Raw genomic sequence first — 23,072 nt, 5'->3', positions numbered from 1 at the left:
TTGATCGTATTTATTTTTCAGTCAACTAAGGGTGTTGTTAAATCTTTTATTTTTCTGCTGCCTGATTTGGTTTGGAGGCACTCCACTCCCTGCCCTGCTCATGACAAGAATGCCTGGGAGTGTTCAGCCAGCCATATCCCTCCCCTGTTGGAACACCCTGTTCTTAATGCTTCTGGCGAAGTGACTTTTCTGTGGCCTTTCTCCATGGCTGTGACTCCCCCACTAAGCCAGTGGTCTGGTGGCAGGCAAAGGCCCTGTGGTTGAGACAATGCCTCGGGCATGTGGGTATCTGAGGGGAGCCTTCCATGTTACCTATGACTGCATTTTCTTCTCTAAAGTCTAGAACGAGGTCTTAAGAAGCTTCCTGAGTGCGTGTGGAAGGCTGGCTGATGATGCCATCATTTAATTAGTGTTGTTCATGATCTCCATTTGAGTGATTTGTTTGGCCCTTTGTGGCCCTTTTTGGCCTTTGCTTGTCATGTGATATTGACCAACTCCTGAGAAATGAGAACAGGGTGATGCTTGGATTAAGCAGAAATGACACCTCAAACATCTCAGACTCTTTCCACCTGGGACCCGGGACCTCAACCTCCTTGGCCGAGCATGAGTGAAGCCATGCACTCCACCTTGGAGGTAGGTGTGCAAGCCTCGTTCCTGCAATGGGAGAGCTCTGGGCTGGGGGCTACGGGGATTCAATCTGCATTCTTTGCCCAGGGCTGGCTGCCGGAGGTGTGTGGGAGAGGCTAGTATAAGGTTCAGCTGTGCTGACTCTGCTTCAGAAGGCAGCCCACAGACCACACCCATTCTCTAAAACATATTGACTTTTGGAAGTCAACCATTCGGAAGAGTGTCATTTGGGTTTCGATGGTATCCCAGCAGCCCCTTGTCTGCCCTTGTTGATCAGATTCATGGTCTGAGGCTGGCTGGAGGCTGGCCATATCTCTCAGCAGGCTTTGGATACCCCTCAGTGCCCTCACAGAGCAGCCAATGGAAAAGTACAGTGTCTTCTGGCTTCTCGGTCCCATCAGATCCTGCTTGGCTTAGTTATACCTTCTTCTGTTCTGTGGGAGTGGGAGGAAGCATCCAGCTCGAAAGTACAGGTTTTTCTTTGGTTTTATAGGAAAAACAAATTGGCATGAACACTCAGTCAAACCAGCTCAGGCTGTTTGGGCAGATGCCTTTCTTTGCTTTTTTCTGTTTATTTTCCAACAAATCAATGCTTAACTGCGTTGTTATCGGAGCAGAGCAACAGGTGCAAAAAAATAACTCTGCTGCCAACTCAAATGAAAAGGTAGGGCTTATACCCTCTGGGAGGTATTTAGAAGATAACAGAAGCCCCTGCCAGTGCCCAAATCAGCAGCTCTGTTCATGGGGGGTTTTGTGTTAACAACCTGCTCCTAACCCTCTGATACATAAACACGCCATTGTCTTGAGGAGAGCTGTTCAGCTGTCCAGACAACCAACTGCTTTATTCTGTCCTAAGTGCAGATTGGTTTTGGCTGAGGCTGCTTGGTGAAACTCAGAAGCATTATCCTGTCTGCCAACTGCGTGTCTCAGTAAGGGTTTTCTGGGAAGGCAAGAGCATGGGGCTGGTGGGGAGAGGAGGCTTGGCGCTGTGATCTAGGTGAAATTCTTTTTGAGCTTAGTTATTCTCAAATGCCAACGTAGGATTTCTGGCTGTCTGGGCAATTGCTCCGTTCCATTACCAATGGGAGGTAGGGAATGAGTTCAGACCACTTTGGAAAGAGTTACTATTGTTTTGGAAGTAGTGTCCTTGCTAATAGTCCATCAGGGCAGGGCAACGTCCGTGTTTTGTTCACCATTATGTTCCTGGCACCTAGCTCAGTGTTGATCATTTAGTAGACATTTGATAGGTCTTTATTAATTGGAGGGATGAATAAATATTTTTAGCAGCTCAGTGATATTTACTTTCTGCTGAAGGCCGCGTCACTGATTTTCTTGGGTCACAGGAGGCCAATATCCAGGGAGGTGACACAGTCTTTTGAAGGACTGAGGTGAGGTTGGATTTCCATAGATGCTCTGCAAAAGTCATGCTGTCACTTATCTGTCCAGCTTGTGGAGACACACACTTGTCAGTAGCCACACACTGTTGACTTTACTGGGTTTGGGGGGTTCTGACCTTTAGGAACTGCAGTATCTCAAACTAGCAAATAATAGGATTCTTCACAGATGGATTGAACCTTGAATTCCCCTGAATCTTTTGCCTCTGATTTTACAGGGAGTTTTTCTGGAGTTAGCTTTCTTGTGATAGGAAATCGAGGAGAGGCTAGTAGGTGAGTCTGAAGACCAGAAATTCTCAATGGTGAGAATTTGCAAGGACTTCTGCTGAGGGAGGCTTTCAGAAATGCAATTTCTGATGCAAAGGTCTGGGGTGAGACCCTCAGACACTTCATGTTTAATGGCTCTTTATAGGATGATACAAATGGTTTCTTAGCACGTGCTTGGAGAAACACCTGCGTGGTTTCTTCAGTCAGTTGGGAAAATTAGCATTTCAGGAGTAAAGCCAGAGGCTCCAAGTTTCCATATTTGTGCCTTTACAAAAGGAGGTGTCTGTTTCTGCTGTGTTTTCTTTCCTCCAGCTTATGGTCATTTGGTTTAAAAATAGTGAAAGGGGCATAGTGGAGAGACAGATTATGAGGATTGGGGATGGTGGAGACAATAGTGAATCCTTGGGCTCAGAGTAATCCTACCCGATTACAGCATGTTTGCTCCATCAGATGCTGATGGAGAGGAACAATGGGCCCTTCCTGGTGTCAGTGTAGGAGAATGAGAGCACACCTAAGACAGGAAGAGAGCAGGCTTGGAATTTCTCAGGCCTTCTCTCATAGGTCAGAGTAAATTCATATCTCTCAACCCTCACTTTCTTAGAAAGTTCTCTTTGGATTTCAATCCAACGTGAATGTCAGAGGAATTGCCAAAGAGATTTCTGTCCGCTGATCTGTCTCATTCAAGGTTCTTTGGGATGGGGGCCCACAGAACGCATGTGCAAATGAAAGTGGATATGTGGTTTTGATAGCATGCCTTAGCCTCTAGTGAGGACTCAAAAGGCTTTGTGGCTTTTAAAAATGCAGAACTTGCCCTGTTGTTAGTTTGTCATATCTGAGTGGGATTGATAAAGTCCCCAGGAGTTACTCAAGGCAGTCTTGTCATTTGATCAACTCTGGTGCCTACTGCTGTCAGTAGGTGCTGTTTTGCTTGGGTCTGGCACCAGGCTGATAAAGATCGGCATTATATGTGTATTTCCAAATTGTTTATGATAAGGTGCACCTGTCAGGGATCCAGGCTTGTCCTGGACAGCAATGCATAATTGATGCTGAAAAAGGTTGAAATACCAAGAGTAGTACATCTGATGTTGCTCTGGGAACACAAAATATCTGTTTCAAAATACATTAAGAAGAGACGCAATTCCCTGTTATGGAGGGCATCACTGCATTCCCCAAGCTTGACTCACATCTTAATTCATTTGTAAAAACATGAAATACTATCTGGATGATTATGTTTAGTTACGTTTCACTTGTACATGAAATTTCTTTCCTTCTTGTTGGGAGTAGTCCTTTGACACAACAGTCATATTGAAACAGGAAGTCAGTAAACTGTTGCAACATCCTGAGGGAAAATGCTGTGAATGCACTTGCTGGTAGCATTGATGAAGGAATAAGAATAGTATTGGTATCTCTCTCATTGTAAAAGCAATTATTTAAAAGTCCTGATGGCTTCGTGGCCTGAGAAGCAAAAATGCCACATGGCAGCCAGCTGCCAGGTGGTTGAAAGATGATGAGTAAGGTTGCTGGGAAGGAGGAAGACCATGGCCTTGTCTCTGTATCCCTAGGGGTTGATAGTGCAGGCACAGGCTTTGCTAAAGATGTGCCCTGTGGCCCTGCTAGCTCCTGGTGTACCTTTGCCTCTGCAGTGGGAGCAAACCATGGTTTTTGACCTGAGGTCTAATTCAGGTAAGGCTTAAATAATTGTGGACCGGTTTATTTTCTGGATACAAAATCTGAAAATAACCTTGTTGAGTCCTAGCGAGAACATTGCCATTAACTCTGTCTGTAGGTGTGCATATGTACAGCAATGTGTACCTATGTGGGTGTGCCAATACATGCCTGTGTACTATATATATATAGGCTTAATAAAAGGGCAGTGGAGTAGACAACGCAGGGAGAATGAAAGCCGTGACCAGCAATGCATAGGGGAGGATGTGTCAAGGGCAGCTTTACTTCTCTGGCAGTGCACCCCATCCCCAGCAGAAAGTGGCTAAGTTCTCATGGTTTAGGCAGTCTGAGTTTGAATTTTCTTCTAATTCAGAATCTTACTAACTGCTGTGATCTTGAATCAGTCGTGTAACTATGCTGAACGCTAAATAGGCCACCTGTTAAATGACATAATGCTTCAGAGATGTGTTGTCAGTCTTGGTTGAGATGATGCGTTTAAAACTATGAGCGCAGAGCTGGCACGGTGTAAGTGTTCAATATGCCTTAGTTACTACATAGAGTTATTATTATTTTTAGAGTGGACCTCTCTCCAGCTGAGCAGGCCCATACTGGGCTGTGTGAGTCTCCCTTGGGAGGTTGTCCTGGTACATTTAAGAGGAGAGGTCAGGGGAGTAGTTGTTGGGAGTCCTAGGACCAAGCAGAGACTCCTGGGTTTAGAGAATACATGACTCCAGCTCCCTGCAAAAGGCTCATAGCGTCTCCTTCTGGCTTTTCTAATCCTGTTTCCCCAAATCCCAGAGCCTGTTCTTTGTAGTCTGTGAGTATCTCCTGTACCTCGGGACACTGTATGATGGAGAAGTCCTTAAGCTACAATGTGCTGCCAGCTTATGTTTCAGATCTGCTGCTATCTCTGCTCTTTGCTCTGCGCCTGCCCGCCAGCTGGGGTGTGTGGGAGTGTAATGCCCATGGCTGTGCAGAGCTTGGGATGCATGCCCTCACACCATGCTTGGCAGCCTTGGACACAGTGAGTCTGGCGAGAAGAGGGGAAGCAGGAGGGTAGCTTTCAGTTCCTTGGGCAAGAACTGTGCCTACAAGGAAAGAATGGCATGGCTTCTGTGAGCAGGAGAGGAGCTTTGTGGCTCATAACTTAGCAGTATTGATGCATCCCACGGCAGGACCTAGAATGAAGGCTGGGGAGGCTGAGGAAGCAGTGCCGGCCTTGCCTGTGTCGGGCAGATGGAGAATATTGTGAAGATGATGGAGACTTGAGGCTTTGCTTGAGATAGGCCTGGATCTCAATTTCCTGTTTGGAAGTTCAATCAAACAAAAACAATGGCTATAATTGTAGACATTAGTTAGCATTTATCAAGTACTTGCAGGATCACTCCTTCTCAAGCATTTTAAGATATCATTTCATTCAGTCTCTCAACAACTCTTATCATTCCCATTTTGTGAATGAATAAACTAAAGTCTGGGGTAGTTAAGTATCATGTCTAAGCCTGCCCCATTCGGTGAACTGGTGAAGTCAAGATTTAAATCATGGTTATGTTATTCTGGAGCCCGAGACTCCCAGACATTACATTATCCTGCTTCTTGGGGTAGTTTTCTCCTACCCCAAGCATATCCCCAGAGTGGAGCAATCCAGATTAAAGAGAGACTCATGGGTAGATCCTACAATAAGATGAACCTTGACTGGACATTTGCCATGTATGAGATAATTATGTTGGAGGCTATTTAATTGTCATATCAACTCTATGCTTTTGCACATTTTGTCATATAGGAAAATGAGTCTGTAGGGGCAATATGGAAATTCCCCAGGTTCCAAGTCACTAGTTAAGGGGCAACATCAAAACTTCAGCCCTTGCCACCTGAGCTCTCCTACTCCCATACGGTGAAGCTAGGCTGAGTGAGATGTTCCCTGCACTCTGACATGTTTCCTTTTAACTCAAGTGTGCTGAGATTCTGTCTCTGTGCTAGACCTGACCTTGTCCTGTGCACAATTTGCCACTGGCCAGCAGGCAATATGTGAGAGTTGTCAAGCCTAGTGTCAGGTCCATTGCTCTGTTTCATGTGTATGTGTGTGATGGTGACCAGGGACTCCTCTGGAAGGGAAACCAACCTCTGATAAAGACCTGGAGGAGAGGTAGACCCAGGGACATGTGTTTGCCTCTATGTGCCTGGCACAGAAGCACCTTGGGGTACCACAGAAACTGATGTTTATAGAAAAGTGTCGATTGAACAAGTGAAGGACAGAAGGAAGCCTGTACCTTTCACCACTGCTCAGGCTGTGGCTAACTCGATGCAACAGCATAGCACTATCTTGCTGCAAAAGCAGCTTTTCAATTGGCCATGTCCCAGCAGCCCACAAGTTTCAGAGAAACTGGTCACTTGTCATTTATAGGGCAGTTGCTGCCTGGGCTCGAACAGATGCTGGCTGGGAGTTTGGCAGCAGGTGCTTGTCAGTGCTTTGTCTGCTCCTTTTCCTTGAATAAAATCCTCGTCCGCAGACCCTCCATCTTCTCAGCCCCTGCACTATGGGATGCAGTTCTGGCCAAGGTGTAAGTCTGGAACTCAGTGGGGCATCGGGTCACACACTGCTCCTTCCAGAAAGGTTAACCCACATTGCATTTGTCTCTATGAGTTCAATATAAAACATACTGTGTACATGTGTCTGTACCTCTGTAAAAAAAATATTTATTTGAAAGTCAGAGTTACAGAGAGATTGGAAGAATCAAAGTGAGGTAACAAGATTTTACCTAGCTTATTCTCCAAGTAGCTACAATGACTGCAGCTGGACCAGGCTAAAGTCAGGAGCCTGGAACTCCACCTAGGTCTCCCACATGGGTGTCAGGGGTCTAAGTACTTGGGTTATCTTCCCATCTTTTGCTGCTTTTCCAGGTGCATTAACAGAGAGCTAGATTAGCCAGAAAGCTGAAGCAGCCTGGACTTGAACCGGGGCTCATATGGAATGCCAGCATTGCAGGTAGAAGCTTAAGCTACAATGCCATAACACCAGGCCCCTGTGTGTAGTTTTTGATACTTCATGTATTAACTTAGCTTATGTTCCACGAGCTATACTATGTGGGAACAAAGGTGAGTCCTCTGCATTGATTGAACCATTACTCTGTGTGTAGCAGGCTCTGTGCCACAGGCTCATGGACCTTTATGCCTTTTAATCCTCTAGGAATTTCACGAAGTGGGAACTAATATTGTGTGTTTCCCAGGACAGGAAAAAAAAGTTCGGAAAGCCTAAGGCATGGCCAAGGTCGCCACACACATAAGAGGAACGCAGGAGTTGTGTACCTCTGTGGGCTTTGTTTTTTAGTCGTGGCTCTCTTCTGCAGTGATCTGGAAGCCAGGAGCCTGCCAATGAATGGGCAGAGGCCAGGGATGCCTCCCAACACTGTGCAGGGCACAGGGCAGCCCCTATAACAAAGGAGCCCACCCCAAAATTCAACCACACACTGAAAACCCCTGCATGGCTAAGGAACCACTCCTTTGGTTTCCTTGGTCAGCCCAGCTTCCTGTATCCAATTCTTCTCCCAGCTTGCCTTCGGTTCACAGGTGTAATCCCTCTTCTTTAGGCTCCAAATGGAGCACCCAGTGCTGGGAGAAGCAAAGTTCCAGAGGAACACCTTGAGAATTAATGTTTAAAGAAAGGAAATGGATTTTATGAGGGGTCTGTGTGCCAGGCACTGGCTGAGACACCCTTAAACTCATTTTATTATTTATCCTTCAAAACAGCCCTTAGGCTGGAAGAAAAATCAATATTGCTCCTTCACTCCTTTTTAAAGCCGTGGAGAAATTGAGACTTGGAAAGATTAACGCAGTCAAGGTCACATGGATGAAAGACAGAGCAGGTATTCTAATCCAGGCTCCTCAGATTTCAAAGTCTCTTCTTCACATACTTGGCACTTTTTCTTTTCTTTGTTTTTTTTTTTTTTAAAGGAAATAATGAAATATATGCTGAAGGTAATGTAGGGAGCTGGAAAAAGAAACAGCATTAACAATCCCCTCCTTTTGAATTAAAAGGACTACTTCTTACACCCGTAAAGTTGTCACTATGCACCATAGAAGGTCTACATGGAGTGTGGGTGGGTTGGCTATAATAAAGCCTTTTTACAGTTCTCAAGGCACATTTATTATCCATGATCTCATTTGATCTCAACAGCCCTACCAGGCTGGGGAGCGGGGGAGGGGGGACAAACACCCTCATTTACAACTGAAAAATTGGGCCTCAGAAGGGTAGGTCTTGGCCCAAGACCTTTACCCAAACCAGCCCACACTCAGGGCACGTCCCTACTGCTGCCTGCTGAACTTGGGACACTGACCCTCTTGGCTCACAAGCCTGGGTGAGCCTAAGTGAACTCTGACTCACTAAGGGTTAAGCCACATAAAATCTTTTATGAGTGGTAACCATTTAGTGTGCCCTGTAAAAAAGGCCCCTCACCATGCTGGCTCCTTTCCCTTGGAAAAGGGATACCAGCAGAGAGCAATGTTCGTGCACAGGCCAGCCTCTGGAGGGGTTGGCTGGGAGGGACAACTGTGCTCCTGCATTCCTAAAGGTTTCTCTGTAGGTGAGGAGTAGTTCTGGATGCTTCCAGAAGGTTGTGGGAGGTAATGGTGCTTGCTTTGAGGAAAGGGGCTTATGGGCATTTGGACACAAGCAGAAAATTGACCGTGAGACATTTATTGAATTCTTTTTTGTGGTTTTCACTCTGGTAACTCTTCGGGTTTAATGTTTCTGTTTTACAGGTGGGGAAAGTGAGGGATCGAAAAGTTTTGGGCTAGCCTGATTTGGAACTTTTTCAAAGTCACCTAGGGCCAGCAGAGGAAGTTGAATCTGAACTCTCATCTCCCCAGCCACAACTGTTGAGTACTCTGTCCTTTCAACCTGCCTTCTGTTGATCGGGAAGCAGTGTATGCAAACCCTGGGATGGTAGCTCCGAGTTGGGCTCCAGCAGGTGTTACTCCCACTGAAAGGACCACCTTGAAACAGTCCTGTAAGTCACATCCTTGTGTAAGAATTTCAGGGAAATCTTTCTCAGCCTGGCTGCCCTGAGCCTGGAGGGCCAATCCCTCGGTGCAAATGGGCTGGGTGCTGAGCTTCAGCCCTCTCAGGGTTAAACAGTAACCTTTCCACTGCTTGTGGTTGAGCAAATGCTGGCAAGGAATAAGCCCAGCCTTGAGCAAACAGGAGACTGGGCCATGCCCACCCCTCCCCCAGCCACCTTGGACGTTTTCTTTTGCCTTGAAGTCCCTAGACTGATTTCTTAGCTTTAGGGCAAATTCTCTAGGAAGCTGGGTAGGAATATGTAGGAATATGTTGGATTATTATTAAGAGAGAGATAGTGAGCTAGCTTTCTTTCCTGGAGGGTGAGGATCAAGATTTCTGAAAGTGAATTTAGGAATCAGTGGTGTCACCTTCTTTAGGTTCCCTGGTGGGGAAACTGAGGCCCAGTGTTGCTTCTAACTCAGATTATCCACAAAGGTAATGATTCTCCTCGTCCTAACATTTGTCCTACTTTATTGTGCCACAAGGTCTTGACCTATATAAACTCACTTAATCTTCAAGCAACATATAGCCCAGGTATGATGAGCTGCATTTTGCATATGAGTAAACTGAAAAACCTAGGGTTCAGGGAGGTTAAGTAACTTGACTTAAGGCTAATCTTAGCTAGCAAGTAGGAGAATCTGGAATCATCTCCAGTTCTTCTGGCTTCAAAGTTTCTACTTGGGGAGTCAAGACATATTACCAATCTCCCTACCAGGGATCCCTTACTGTTATGATGTCCATCGTTCCTACCCCATCTTTTCTACTCCACCTGTTACCTAAGCTGCATTCAGATCTCACTCTGATGCTTGTAATCACCATGAATGTTCGAGTCCAGCCTAGTTCAACTCTCAATCACAGCTCTCTCCTAGTACCAATAAATATGATGGAATAAATGAATGGATATGCTCATTTTTATGCATTACCCACACCCCTTTACTCCCAGTCCCAGGCGCTAAGGCAGAACAAGAGGAGCAGTAGCTAAATCAGGGCAAAGGATGTCAAGGGCTGGAACTACTCTCAGTGGGAAATTTCACTCCTGTGGACGTTGGTGACATCCAGGGATGCAAGATTTCCCTCAAACAGAAAAATGTTCACAATTTTCTGCTGTAAAAGCTTGAAGCCTTTCCCCACCCCAACATTTTATAATGAACAAGGCACTTTTACAGCCTTTGGGAAAAGTGCAAGAACCTTTGGCAAAGAGACTGGTCTTGCTTTGCATGATTGAACACACAGCTGGACTTGGGGTGTGAGTGGAGTGTTCTCAACCTGGCATTGGGGGCAGCATGACTACCAGATGAGCAAAGAGCAGGACTCTAGTGCGGACTTCTCACATCCTTTAGACGCTGCAGTATGTCCATGGAAGGAAGTTCTTTCCCAGGTCCTTCCTGAGAAAGTGCTCCTGCAGAGTGAGGCAGGAAGATACCTGTTGAAGCCTATTGAATTCTCCAGATCTCTAACAGAAGAAAAACTAATCATGATTTTTTTTTCCATAAAGGAAAAGATTTCATTTTCTTTATTTGAAAGGGGTTAGGTCTGCCAGAGAATCCATTGAGTCATGGTGTTATCACCAAGCTAGCACTTGACCTCCTGGGATATGATTGAGACCCTCTCTGCTCAACAGCCCACCCCCAGGAGACAGTGCCCCCGGAGGAATTGTTCCCAGGTGTGGGGCTGATGGGGTGGGCTGGGGACTCACCAGAGTTCCCCTGTAGGTGCTAGGTCTGCCCATTTCTAGCTTGAGTTTTCACTGATTGAGATTGCGCTTTAGGAGAAAATCTCTTTGGCATTTTCACTTTTGTAAAACATTTGGATGCTGGCCAGACGCGCCCTGGGAGCAGGTATTGCATTTTCCTCTCACTTCATTCCTGATCAGAGATTATTCATTTATGAATGGGTGGCTGTAAAGACTTGCCCCATGCATATGAAAATTGAACCTGGACATTTTTAATCGCTGTGAGTTTTGCTTTTACTGAAAGGGCTGTGGCAATGGACGGAAAGACACGTTGTTTTTTCTTTCTTTTGTCCTAAATTAACCCTATGATTTGCACTCTCAAATGACGGTTGTCCAAGAGGCACTGCCTGAATGGGCTGTTTGGTCCCCCTACAGATCATGATTCTGGAAGGAAGTGGTGTAATGAATCTGAACCCCGGCAACAATCTCCACCACCAGCAGCCTGCCTGGACGGACAGCTATTCCACGTGCAGCGGTAAGAGGGCTGAGCGTGTGTGACTGTCTTTGCTTTCGTTCTTCTTCCAAGGGAACATTTGAAAACTGCAGCTTTTATTCAGCAGTGGCTGAGGGGATGGCTCAGGTGACTCTTAAGCTTAGAGCTCCCTCCTGACCTCTAGGTTGCCAAGTCAAAAGACCACCTTTCTATTCCATCTTCTCTGCCCCAAACTCAAGATTCTGGGTGGCAGTGTGGCAGGGATTGAAGTGGGAAGAACACTCCATGTTGAGGTTTTTTACTGTGACTTGATAGGAGAGGACAGGGATGAGTATGTGTGTGTGTGTGTGTGTGTGTGTGTGAGAGAGAGAGAGAGAGAGAGAGACAGAGAGAGAGAGAGATCAAGCCTGGAGCTCACTGGAGAAGCTGAGCTGAGTGAGTCTGCTGCAGTCAGGAGCTGCATTCCCAGTGGGGAGGCATATGGACAGCCCGCAGCTGAGCATCCAGCAGTTCTGACCTTCATCCTTCATCCTACCACACTCCTGTGGCTGACTTCCTGCCGGAGATGCTGTAGACCTTATTTGCCTGGCAATGTGGAAATGGCCTGTTGGGTAGCAGAGTTGGAGACTCGGGGAGAATATGGGGAGAGTTGGATTCTCCAATCAGTGATGGACAGAAGTGGAGCTCTGTCTCTTTGCAGTTGGACTCCCAGCCAAAAGTGATAGATAACATGTACAATTATGGCCTTCCCTTCTTTGACCCTCCATCCTACCAACCTTCTGTTCTACCTAGGCAGTTATGTTTTCTGTTGCAAACTTCAGATTCTTTGTGAGATACTAAAAGGAAGCTTCCAAATAGAGCAGGAAGCCTTGGGCACCCTGCTGCCTTGGGCACCCTGCTGTGGACATTTGTTTCAGGAAATATTTCTCCTGCTTGCTTTCCAGGAAATCGGTGGAAAAGAGTATAATTCAGGGGCACTTTCTTTTATTTCTGAGCTTTCAGAGATCCACAAAGAAAACCCAGCTCCTGATCAAGACGGATTGGGACAGGAAGGTCACTTGAGGAATATAGCAGGTTTGACCTCTGAGGACTTTCAGTGTTTCTCCTGAAACTCCAGGAAGCTGAGGGATCTGCTTTGTGACAAGGAGTTTTCCTCCAGCAGATTTCAGACAAAATTCTGTGATTGTCCTGAGACTGCACAGGAACCATCCTTCAAGTTAGATCATACAAAGTTTGCAGAATTTATTCTACCTAAATTGTTGGGTTATTGAGACTATTATCTCATGTTGGCCAACTAAAGCTACAGTCATAGCAACATGATTCTTCAGAAAAGAAAGACAAAGGACTTGAGTAAAGAAAGTAAAGAAAGACAGAAAACAAAGTCACCAAGAGTAGACATTCCACTCTCAAACATCTCTATTTGTGAGACACAAAAAATGGAGGAACATGGAAACAGTCAGTCTAAGTTCTGTGTGGTTATGGATTTGGGAATTCTTTCCTCTTTCTGTTTTGTTTAAATTTTCTCTCTCTTTCTCTCTCTCTTTCTGCCTTCCTTCCCTTCCCTTCCCTTCCCTTCCCTTCCCTTCCCTTCCCTTCCCTTCCCCCCTTTTCCCCTCCATTTCTCCTTTTCTCTCTTTCTTTCCTTTCAATTACTTGAGAGAAAGAACAAGTAAGTGCATTGATTTGCCCACTAAGTGATTACAACAGTTGGGGCTAGGTAAGGCTAATGCCAGGTCTCCTATATAGGTGTTAGGAGCGCAATTACTTGAGCCATTGTGCACTATCTTCCAGATTCTACATCAGCAGAAAGCTAGAATAGCGTGGAGCCAGAGCTGGATATAGAATCCAGGCTTTTCAAAGTGTTTTGACTATTAGGCCCAACACCTGCCCCAGTAATACTTTCATACAACTAAATTTTTGAATTAGATTTTTCCAATTCTTGTTGCTTCCCTATCCCCAAATTAATAATTTTCACTTTAGGGCCCAGGTGGAAAGTCTAGGACTGTTTCTGTGTGATTATGAAGAAGAGAAGTGAGATTCATACTGTGAGTGGCAAATATCACCAATGGTGGTCATTTTGTATCCTGAATGGTTTGGACCTCATGATATCACTGCTTCTGAAGTCTGGAAGCAGAAGGTAGATTCTGAGAAAAATTGAATTTGAATCAGAAACATTCTACTGTCCCCCTCTCCTGTGAGGGTGTTAAGAGCTAGGCCATACTATCATGAGAATCAGGCCTTTTGGAGCCATTAAGCACCTGTTACTCTACAGACCTATGGTAGCAGCATCATGTGGAAGCTTGTCAGGAATGCAGAAACTCAGGCTCACCCCAGTTCTGCTGAATCAGATTCTGCATTTGAACAGTAGTCCCTGGTGATTCATAATCACATCAAATTTTGAGAAGTTCTCATCCAACATGACCTTGAAAGAAAGGTTAGGGACAGTTTCTTCACATTATCTTTCCCCCAACTGGCCATGCTTGAGTTTCTGGGAATATCTGCATGTCAAGTTTAGTTGAACATCACATGCTTTAGTTAGAGGGTTGCGATGGCATCACCCCTTGCCCCTGCCCCTCACCTTTCCTGGAAAGGACTGCTCCCTTTCACCTTTGTCTTCCAGGGAACTCTAGCATCTCTTGACGCAGAGGCAAGAAGAGGTATTTTATCTATTGGTTCCTTCACTAAATGGCTCCAATGGCCTGGCTGGGCTGGACCAAGGCCACGAGCCTGTAACTCTATCTGGTTGTCCCAAGTGAGTAGTAGGGGCCCAGGCACTTGGGCCGTTTTCCTAGGCACATTAGCAGGAACCGGGGTTAGAAGTGAAGCAAGTGGGAGTTCAGGTAGTGCTCATATGGGATGCAGACATTGTAGGTGGAGGCTTAATCTGTGCCACAATGTCAGCCCCAGACTGGCATTTTACATAGAAAGATGGTCAGCACATTTGAGACTTAGCAATATTTATTTAATTGGATGAACTTTACTAATCCACTGCTATCTGAATTAAATACCTTGTATTGTGCTTCACAAGTCTTTTCAACAGTCTTTCTTCTTCAACAGTAAGTTCCATTAAATCAATGCATAGTGAGCATCTACTATGGCAAGGTTTCTGGATAGTTTTCTTAGGAGATATGAAGATGTGTATCAGAGTGATTTGAAAATGCGATCTACAAAGGAGAAGACTCCGCCTAGAGACTTTCAAAGACAAGCAGAACATAACAAAGGTCACTATGAGAAAGACAGTGAATATCTCCCAGAAATGCAGGGATCAGTGAGCCCAGGCAGTGAATTGAGGTATCTGAGATGGCTTTGTGAGGTGTTCAGACACTGAAAGATGGGTGGGTGTCAATAGAAGTGGGAGGTTGAATACCAACTGGGCTAAAAGAACAGAACACTGGAAAAGACGAGCCATCATTCACTTAAAGGAAAGTTAGGAGCCATAGTGGTTGGTGAGGCAGGCTTATTCCTAAATTCAGTGGATACTGAAGAGCTTTAAAGTATAGCTGAGCAGGTCCAGTGATGCCATGTTTCCTACTGTACCTAGCTGGGGCAGTAGGATGACACAGTTATCAGATAAATAAACTGGATGCTTTAAGGAGAAAGAAGGTTATCTTTGAGAAAAAAAAAAGTTAATTTCAGAACTCAGTTTTGGTTGATGATGGTCTGAATTTAAGATGTGTGTGTGTGTGTAGATGTATGTACGTTTGAGAAAGAAAATGAGAGAGACAGAGAGGTAAGAGAGGTATTCAAATGTGGCCAAAGAGCCAAGTATTTAAGACTCCGACTGAGTTTATTTGGTGTTCATGCTACTTCACTTTGGGAGAGGTAGGGAGGGAGTAGAGAGCACTTAAGGCTTCACGTCCACATCTGATCCCTAGAGAGAAACATGATGTTACAGAGGACATAAAGGCACACAGAGGCTAATTGACTGGCTCCTGCCGCGGCTGGGACAGAGCCACATTTCAGTGAGCCTCCCGTCTTACACTCCACCCTTCATCCTCGGGCACACACACTGTGGTTATGCTTCTCATAACCTCTGGCAGCCAGCTGTTTGTCTTTGTTTCTGAGACTCTGCCCCGGGAACAGCCAGGGGTCACTCATGCAGCTGCCTCCTGTTTTGCAGTTTCCAGCGGGTTTTTTGGAGGCCAGTGGCATGAGATCCATCCTCAGTACTGGACCAAGTACCAGGTGTGGGAGTGGCTCCAGCACCTCCTGGACACCAATCAACTGGATGCCAGTTGCATCCCTTTCCAGGAGTTTGACATCAATGGCGAACACCTTTGCAGCATGAGTTTGCAAGAGTTCACCCGGGCAGCAGGGACGGCGGGACAGCTCCTCTACAGCAACCTGCAGCATCTCAAATGGAATGGTGACTATCTTTCTCTCTCTTCTCTTCCCTTTCCCTTTCTTTATTTGCCAGGAGCTGGCTGAGAAGAACAAATGCTCTCCCCATAAATAGGTTCCTTATTAGGACAGTCTCGTTTCCAACTAACCATTTCCTATGAAAAGGAAGTAGGAAAGAGATGAGAAGCCAGGAGTTAAGAAAGTCCAGGGTACTAGCTGTGTCCAATCCCGCATAAATGCTGATCCAATGTAGTTCTCTCCTTAAGTCTACACTATGTTTATTTTCGAGGATACAGAAAAAAATGGCTGGATATTCATAGAATACTTGCTACTCTTAAGCAAACTACTTCATTTTCCTTTGCTAACAGTTCAATAGTTTAATTACCAACCATTGATTAAAAAAAAAAGAAAAAAAGGAATAAAAAGTCATCTAGATCTAGGTTCCTAAGATGAACTATTAAGGAGGCAAAGATGATATATGAGATTAGATCTATATTTGTATTTGGGCGGAGAGAGGCCTCACAGTATTTTGCCAGATCCTTAAATGTACGTGACTCCATGGAAGCGTTAGGATGGATGGTCTGGACACGTGTGTGATCTTTGTGCAGTCATATCTGGTATTGCTGCTGCCCGAGAGCCCCAGGTGTCTCGGCGAAGGCCCCACTTAGCCAATGGATGGGTCACCATTGCAAAGCCAGTCATTGGCAATAGCATAGTTAGACAGGTACATGCTGCATACTGACTTATAAGACCCAGTAAGGTTGACAGCTCATCTTGCAGTATGTTTTTGACATTGGCATAAGGTTCCCTTGATAGTGGTTGTAAAAAAAAAAAATAGCTCTTCTAGGAACAATGGTTATTTTCAAAAACAGCAATGTTTAATATGGGAAGGTGTTCCTTCATGTTGAGCAGAACCTTTATTTGGGTAAGCAACCAGGGCTCTGAAAGTGTGAGCTCCAGGGCCATGCTCCTGATGGAGTACCTGAGTGCTACCATCAACACTGAGGAGGACCCAGAGTCTGGGTGCAGAGCTGGTAGCTGTGACGGCCATTTCAGATGACTTCATTTGGTTCCGGGAACTCCCTTAACCTTCCAACCACACAGCTGTGGCTGCTTATTTTTCTTTCGCTAGAACCAAACTAAACAAGGCTTTATAAATAATCTTCAGGAATCCTCAGAGAAAAAATAGACTTACACTTTAAGAATTTAAAATATTTGTTTCTCCACCTTCAATTAAATCACCTCCTTTAAAGCTTTGCCATATTGATGCTTGAGGCAGAAAGGCTAGGGAGGCAGTGTGGCCATCTTTGACCTCTCATTTTGATCTCCCAACTTTGACCTTTAACCTTTGACCTTTGTCCATGACTTGTTTGGGCTCAGTGCATCTTGCTGCTCCCTCCTAGTGCCTGACTTCATCCAGATTTCTCATTCTGTTTTGTTGTTTGCTGTTTGGTAGACATTCTGTTAACACTTATTGAGGGTTTATTTGTCCCAGGCATTCTGAGATGAACTGGCTCATTGAAAGAACTTATGACAACAAATAGAGTGTACACATTTTACAGAAGGGAAAGCTGGAGGTCATAGAGGCATGACTTCTGCTCCTGAAATGTGTATAAACAGTCTGTGGGAATAAAAACACACTTGAGTCAGTCACAAGAATAAATGAGAATACTTCAAAAAATTAATGCAAAATGGAATTAAAAGATGAGGTGCGTTTTCCACAAGCTCTTTGAAGATCCCTTATATGTGCTTTGAATGACACAACTTGAGAAGTATTTCCAGCAAATGCAAGGATCCATGGCATACATTGCTTACAGCTGTGCTAAAGGTGTAAATAAGGGAAGAATAGCTGTATTTTACACAGGCATCTCTGAAGTATTGGCAACAATCAGAATGGGCTGGGTTAAATTTAAAGGAAAGAAGAATCTAGTTAGTTAAAATGATTTTCTCTGTACTTTCGCTTTTGTTTCATATTAGCTTCTAGTCCAGCAAAGCACCTTAGGGCTCACCTCATGGTTTTGTGTAGTTTAACACCGAAACTCACATGTAAGGAGACAGAGACCCACAAGGGTAATGTGCTTCCCAGTTGAAAGTGAAACTTGGATCTTCTGGTCTCTGTATTCTGTTTTCCCCAGAGTAGATGTCTTTCCTACTCAATGCCACATAATTCCATCTAACGTGAGTACTCTAGACTGCTGATTTTCTGGGGTGTAGGACTGCAGCATTGAGCTTGTTGAGGCTTGGAGTAAAGCTTTCTCCATTCAACAGTGGGTGAAGGAGATAGCAGTAGCTCTTCAGATCAGCCAACTTCTGGCCTTGTTGCAGCATCAATGCTTGGTTCCATCTGGGCTCTTTCTGATGTTTCCCATCTGTCTTTCCTAGGTCAGTGCAGCAGTGACCTGTTCCAGTCCACACACAATGTCATTGTCAAGACTGAGCAAACTGGTGCGTAGTAGGGGACCAAGGCAGCCAACTTGGCCAGATGAAGCTCTTGGGAGAACAATAGAGAGGGAGTGCAAGACAGAGAGAGTGTGGGATTGGATTTTGGCAGGAAACCCAGGGAGGCCTCTTCTTGGCTGTCTCCAATGGGCCATTCCACCTTCAATGTCAATCCTTGCCCTTGTGAACCAGTAGCTTTTTTTTTTAAACATATATTTTTATTGCATTTCCTTTTTTAAAAAATTAATTACATTGCATTATGTGATACATTTTTTCATGCACTGGGATTCCCCCCGCCCCTCTCCAAACCCTCCGCCCACGGTGGATTGCTCCACCTTGTTGCATTTCCATAGTTCAAATTCAGTTGAGATTCTTTCATTGGAGATATTTACCAAGCATAAAGTCCAGCATCTTATTGTCCTGGTAAGTTCAATGGTTTCTTGGTGAGACCATCTCAGGTCTGAAGGCAGAGCCGGCAGAGTATCATCCCAATCAATTAAGAGCCCCAACATAATATTTCCAACCATTTACAACATTATGGCATTAATTGACATGATATTGATTAACCAAAATGTTAATAGGAAAACGCAGGTTTTCTACCACAACCTGTGACTTCTTCATAGACATTTCAATTTTGGTTTACATTCAACCATGTTCTATACACCTTAAAATGACTTAGATTGCTATTGAGCTGTCTCATGCCTATTTTAATTTTAGTCTTTAGCAGTTTATAGCATTGAAGCATGATTTCGCTGAACCTGGCTGTTTTTCAGGTGGTCTAACTCTATAATTCTAACAGGATATATGTCAACAGTTTAGGTGAGCATGTAGATAGACAGAGAACAACAAGGAAAGCTTAGAAACAGACAGGAAACGGTCAGCGTGGATGCACTTATAACTCACTGGGTGGGACACAAAGATTAGTTACTCCTCACTGGGGTATGGAAGATTTCTCTGCATACCCCTCCTAAACATGAACCAGTAGCTTTTCACCTTTTCTGATCTACAGACAGATGCGGGCAGTCCTTTTTGCCCACACGTCTTTGCTTCCCACTCTCACAGGTCAGGGCCTCATTCAGACTCGAGGCAATGGCAAGAAAAGTGCAGAGTTCAAAGTGGATCTCCTCATGGCAAAATAAATCTGGAGACTGGGCTTAGCCACATTCAAAAAAAGAGTTCCAGGAAAAAAAAAAAGTCAGTGTCCCTCCTTAAGGAGGGTTCATTTCACAAGAAGAGGATGCTGCTGACTTGATGTTATAGCCAAGGGGGTCTTTGGAGGCCCCAGAAGTTTCCAAAGACTGAAACTCAGTTTCTGTTTCAAGTACAATTTTTAGAAACAAAACAAAACAAACAAAAAAAATCTATTGTGGTCTCTGAGCAATCCTCAGCCCCATGGGACCACATTACTTTGGGTTCTGCTTCTTGCATCTCCTGCCTTTCTTCCAGACCCCTTTCCCCATGGCCCACAGCTGTGATTACAGTGTGGCTGCTCCTGCTCCCGAGTCCCTCCCTCTGTTCACATCAGGGATATTGTGAACCACGTGAGCTGCGCAAGCTTGCCACAGGCCTCTCTGAGGATTGCGTGCCTGTCACCAAGGACAGGATTTGACCTGGAGTTGATTTGTGAGTCACTTGGTGCCAAAACTGGCCCATGCAGTTATTTATTCTTTTATAAGAGGCTGGTATAACATTATTCAGAAAAAAAACAATAGTTAGTAAGCATGCTTAGGATGACTTCCTAATCTTACCCTTCTCCCCAGAGACCAGGGGATGGGCTACTTGGGTGGGCTGTGCTTGATAGACTTGTCCTGGCTCTAGAGAAAGACCCGACATGGATAAGAGGATACCACCTGCCCATCCTTGCTTGACTTGATACATGGCCTCACTGCAGGAGCCAGGGTGACACTGAGGAGGTCTTAAATAACTTGATAATCCCTCCTTGACTGTCCAGACGTTCTTGTGTTGCCAGTTCAGAAAAGCTGAGCTGCAGGGTGGGGAAGGAGGTCCACCCTGGGAGGAGGGGAGAAGAGGCTCATGAAGGTGCCCACACCCCCAAACCTTCTTGGTTCAGTTTGTTTTCAGAGACAACAACAGGTGTACAAGATGACCTAACAAGAAGGGAGGGTGTAACCCCAAGAGATTGGGCTTGGGGTGCCCAAACACGTAGCTATTAGTTCAAATACCAGCTAAATCCCTATGTCGTAAACAGGAATTAACCAGTGAGTCAGGTTTTATACCATTTATGCTATAAAAACAAAATGAAGCTTGGTCAGGGGCTTGCCACTCTGGTCCTAGAATTCAGAACCTGAGCAGCTTGGGAATTGAGGGCAGGGTTTGCGGCGAGGGGCAGCAGATTCCTAGTGGGGATCTGCTGAGGGGATCTTAGTGCTCTAGGCACTAAGGTGGGAAAGAGAACGTTTCTGTTGGAGACCAGCCCAGATCTGGAGGTGGGGTGGGGAGGAGCTGGGTTTCATTTAGGGTAGGTGGAGGGAAATTTCTTTCAAATCCAAGATGTAAAAAGTCCATCAGAGTCAGACATACTCAGCACATAGGAGAAAGAGAGAGAAGGAGGGGAGAGCGTGAGCACTTTTTAGACAGATGCGCCAATGGGACTTTTATGGATCAGAAGTGATCCATAAAAGCTTTTATGTCACCTGTTAAGCCACTTGGGGAAACTCTAGAAAGAGTGGGTTGTGTCCTAGCTCTGGAGGGGGGAGCGATCTGTATTTCAACAATGAAGAAACTAGTAAGACTGACTCAATGTTTTCTGGGAAAAACAACATTAATTTTCCCAGGAAGATATTATTAGAAGATGCTCATTAATCACTTATTATAAATATTTGTTATTCCTGACAAAGCTTCCATCCCCACCCAGGGCTGAGACATTGTGGTGATTATATAGTAGGATATAAGACGAGCCAGGCTGAGAAAATTCTTAGGAAGCCAAAGGGTTGGTTTGGGCCAGATCCTAGCATCATAACTTTTTTCACTTCCCTAAAAATGCAACAGGGTTGGAACACATGGTTTGAGCTTCAACATAACCTGTTTCCTCAGGACTCAAAGAAAAATGGGATCCCGTGGTTTATCATCACATGTGACTGAAGTGAAATTTCCTCTTTTCTCTCTGAGGGTCAGCTGCAACCCCCACTCTGTGCCTGTTTGATGGGCAGTGAGTTAGAAAATGCAGGCTCCTAACCCTGAACAACAACAACAAAATATGATTGTTGATCATTCTCATTTTCTATGTGTTGTAGATCCTTCCATCATGAACTCCTGGAAAGAAGAAAACTACTTATATGACACCAACTATGGTAGCACAGTAGGTAACTAACTCTCCAACACTAAGGCCCTTTCACATACTTATCCTGCCCCAAAGCCACAGTGTTATTTTGGAGTGAGGGCTTCTAATGTCCTTTATTTTTCCACTGCTCTAGACTTGTTGGACAGCAAAACCTTTTGCCGTGCCCAGATCTCCATGACAGCTACTGGTCATCTTCCTGTTGGTAAGTTGTTCTGACAACTGAGGCCAACGTGCCTTAATGCAGGTGCTTACTGGGTATTAATGAGAATTACCAACATCCTACGCTTCCACTTTGAGTCTTTCTCATTAAAATATTAGGAAAGGAATGAAGTTACTGTTTATAAGAAGCCTGCTTTTGAGCTAGTGTTTATACATTGAAGATGACAAGCGGGGATTCCTCTGTAGGTAAAGCATTTGTGTCCTGTGAAACCAGTCCCTCTCTTATGATGAGTGTTGTTCATTCATGCCTCCCTTTAAAACAAAAACTTGTTCTCAGGATATAGCTGATAAAATTATTCATACTTGGATACTCCTATGATGGAGAAGGCTATAGAGTATATTTAATTTTCAATTACATTTAAACATTGATTTCAAAGAATATTTGGCTGTAGAGAACGAATGTCTACCAATGGAATTCAAAGGTATGTGAAAGTGTGGTGGTGGTGTTCTCTGGATAGAAGGTAACCACCGGAAATTTCCAGAGCCCTGAAATCATATTATTTTTCCTACTTTTTAAGGCTAATCCTGATGACTCACAGTATTCATTTTATGAATTTTATTTATATGAGTTTCATGTGGTTATGATTGGGGACTGACTCTTAATCAAAGATACGCCACCTGAAGGCATTGGTACGCTGTTTGAGTCTGGGAGAGGTATATTAACACACACCTGCAGAATTAGTAGTAGATTTCTTGGTATCCCTTGATGGGTGAACTTCTGGGTCTCTCCAGTTTTGTAAGAGGGAGCCAAGACACTTGTCAGAGCTTCTCTTGAAACTGGATTTGGGGCCACTTCAGAACTGGAATTTGAGTTTTCCTGAAAAAAAGTATGGACTGAAAAGAATAATGCTTCCTGTTTTGTTTTTTCTTTTACTGAATGCATGCTTCCAAAACATAAATAATGAAAGGTTTTGGTTTGAGGTTTTGTTCAAGTGCAGCCACATGAACGAGACAGGGCTGGGAGCCAGTGTCAGTGGTTCTGAAGTTGAAGTTGAAAATCTGAGGCCCATTCATTCCTCTGCTTCCCCCTCTCTCCAGCAGCCCTCAGCACTGTGTGTCACTGGAAAGAGCTGTTGAAAGTGGGAAATTGATCAAACAATGGGAAGGCTCTGCCCTTCTGGGAAACTAAGCCAACTGGGGTGATTTTTCTGTGGCAGCTGTTGCCACTCAGTCAATGCCCAGGGATTCAGGGCTGAGTAAATCTCCGTGATTTCCACTAGGCCCTCCTGGTACATCATTTTCCATGTTTTTCCACTTGGGTCTTTAACTTATAGCAGAAGATCCCAAGATGAAGGCTGAGTGAACCTCTTGCTGAGCCTTAGTTCTTGAGGCACTTGAGACTCAAACTGTCAACCTGGCTCAGCTGACTCATGGTCAGGCTGTCCTTCTCTCATACATGTGTCTTGCCTTCCACCTTCTAGAATCTAGGAATCAAAAAAAAAAAAAAAAAAAGAATCTAGAAATCAATAGAGATCTTCGTGGGCAGTTTCTTTTTGCATATTTGCAGTAAGAAGACTTCATTGTCCCCTGAGTCTACTGTTGTGTTTTTGAAACTTTGGACTTCAGGAATTTCCTTTTATCCTGGGTCCTCATTCCTA

General features: G+C 44.7%; 1 protein-coding gene across 2 annotated transcripts in view; it reads left to right on the top strand.

Annotated features, from left to right (window-relative positions):
- The window catches only part of EHF (ETS homologous factor), a 39,253-nt gene that overhangs the window by 9,685 nt on the left and 6,496 nt on the right, over positions 1 to 23,072 (top strand). For both annotated transcript variants that reach the window (XM_058663184.1, XM_058663183.1), the window contains exons 2-6: positions 11,117 to 11,216; positions 15,295 to 15,540; positions 17,898 to 17,960; positions 21,209 to 21,277; positions 21,389 to 21,457. In XM_058663184.1, the coding sequence (XP_058519167.1) occupies positions 11,120 to 11,216; positions 15,295 to 15,540; positions 17,898 to 17,960; positions 21,209 to 21,277; positions 21,389 to 21,457 (544 nt within the window). In that variant the 5' untranslated portion in view covers positions 11,117 to 11,119. The remainder of the gene's footprint in view (positions 1 to 11,116; positions 11,217 to 15,294; positions 15,541 to 17,897; positions 17,961 to 21,208; positions 21,278 to 21,388; positions 21,458 to 23,072) is intronic.

The sequence above is a fragment of the Ochotona princeps genome, chromosome 4 (genome assembly GCF_030435755.1).
Source record: "Ochotona princeps isolate mOchPri1 chromosome 4, mOchPri1.hap1, whole genome shotgun sequence".
In the NCBI taxonomy this organism is placed as follows: domain Eukaryota; kingdom Metazoa; phylum Chordata; class Mammalia; order Lagomorpha; family Ochotonidae; genus Ochotona; species Ochotona princeps.
This window is presented reverse-complemented; position numbering and strand designations above follow the sequence as displayed.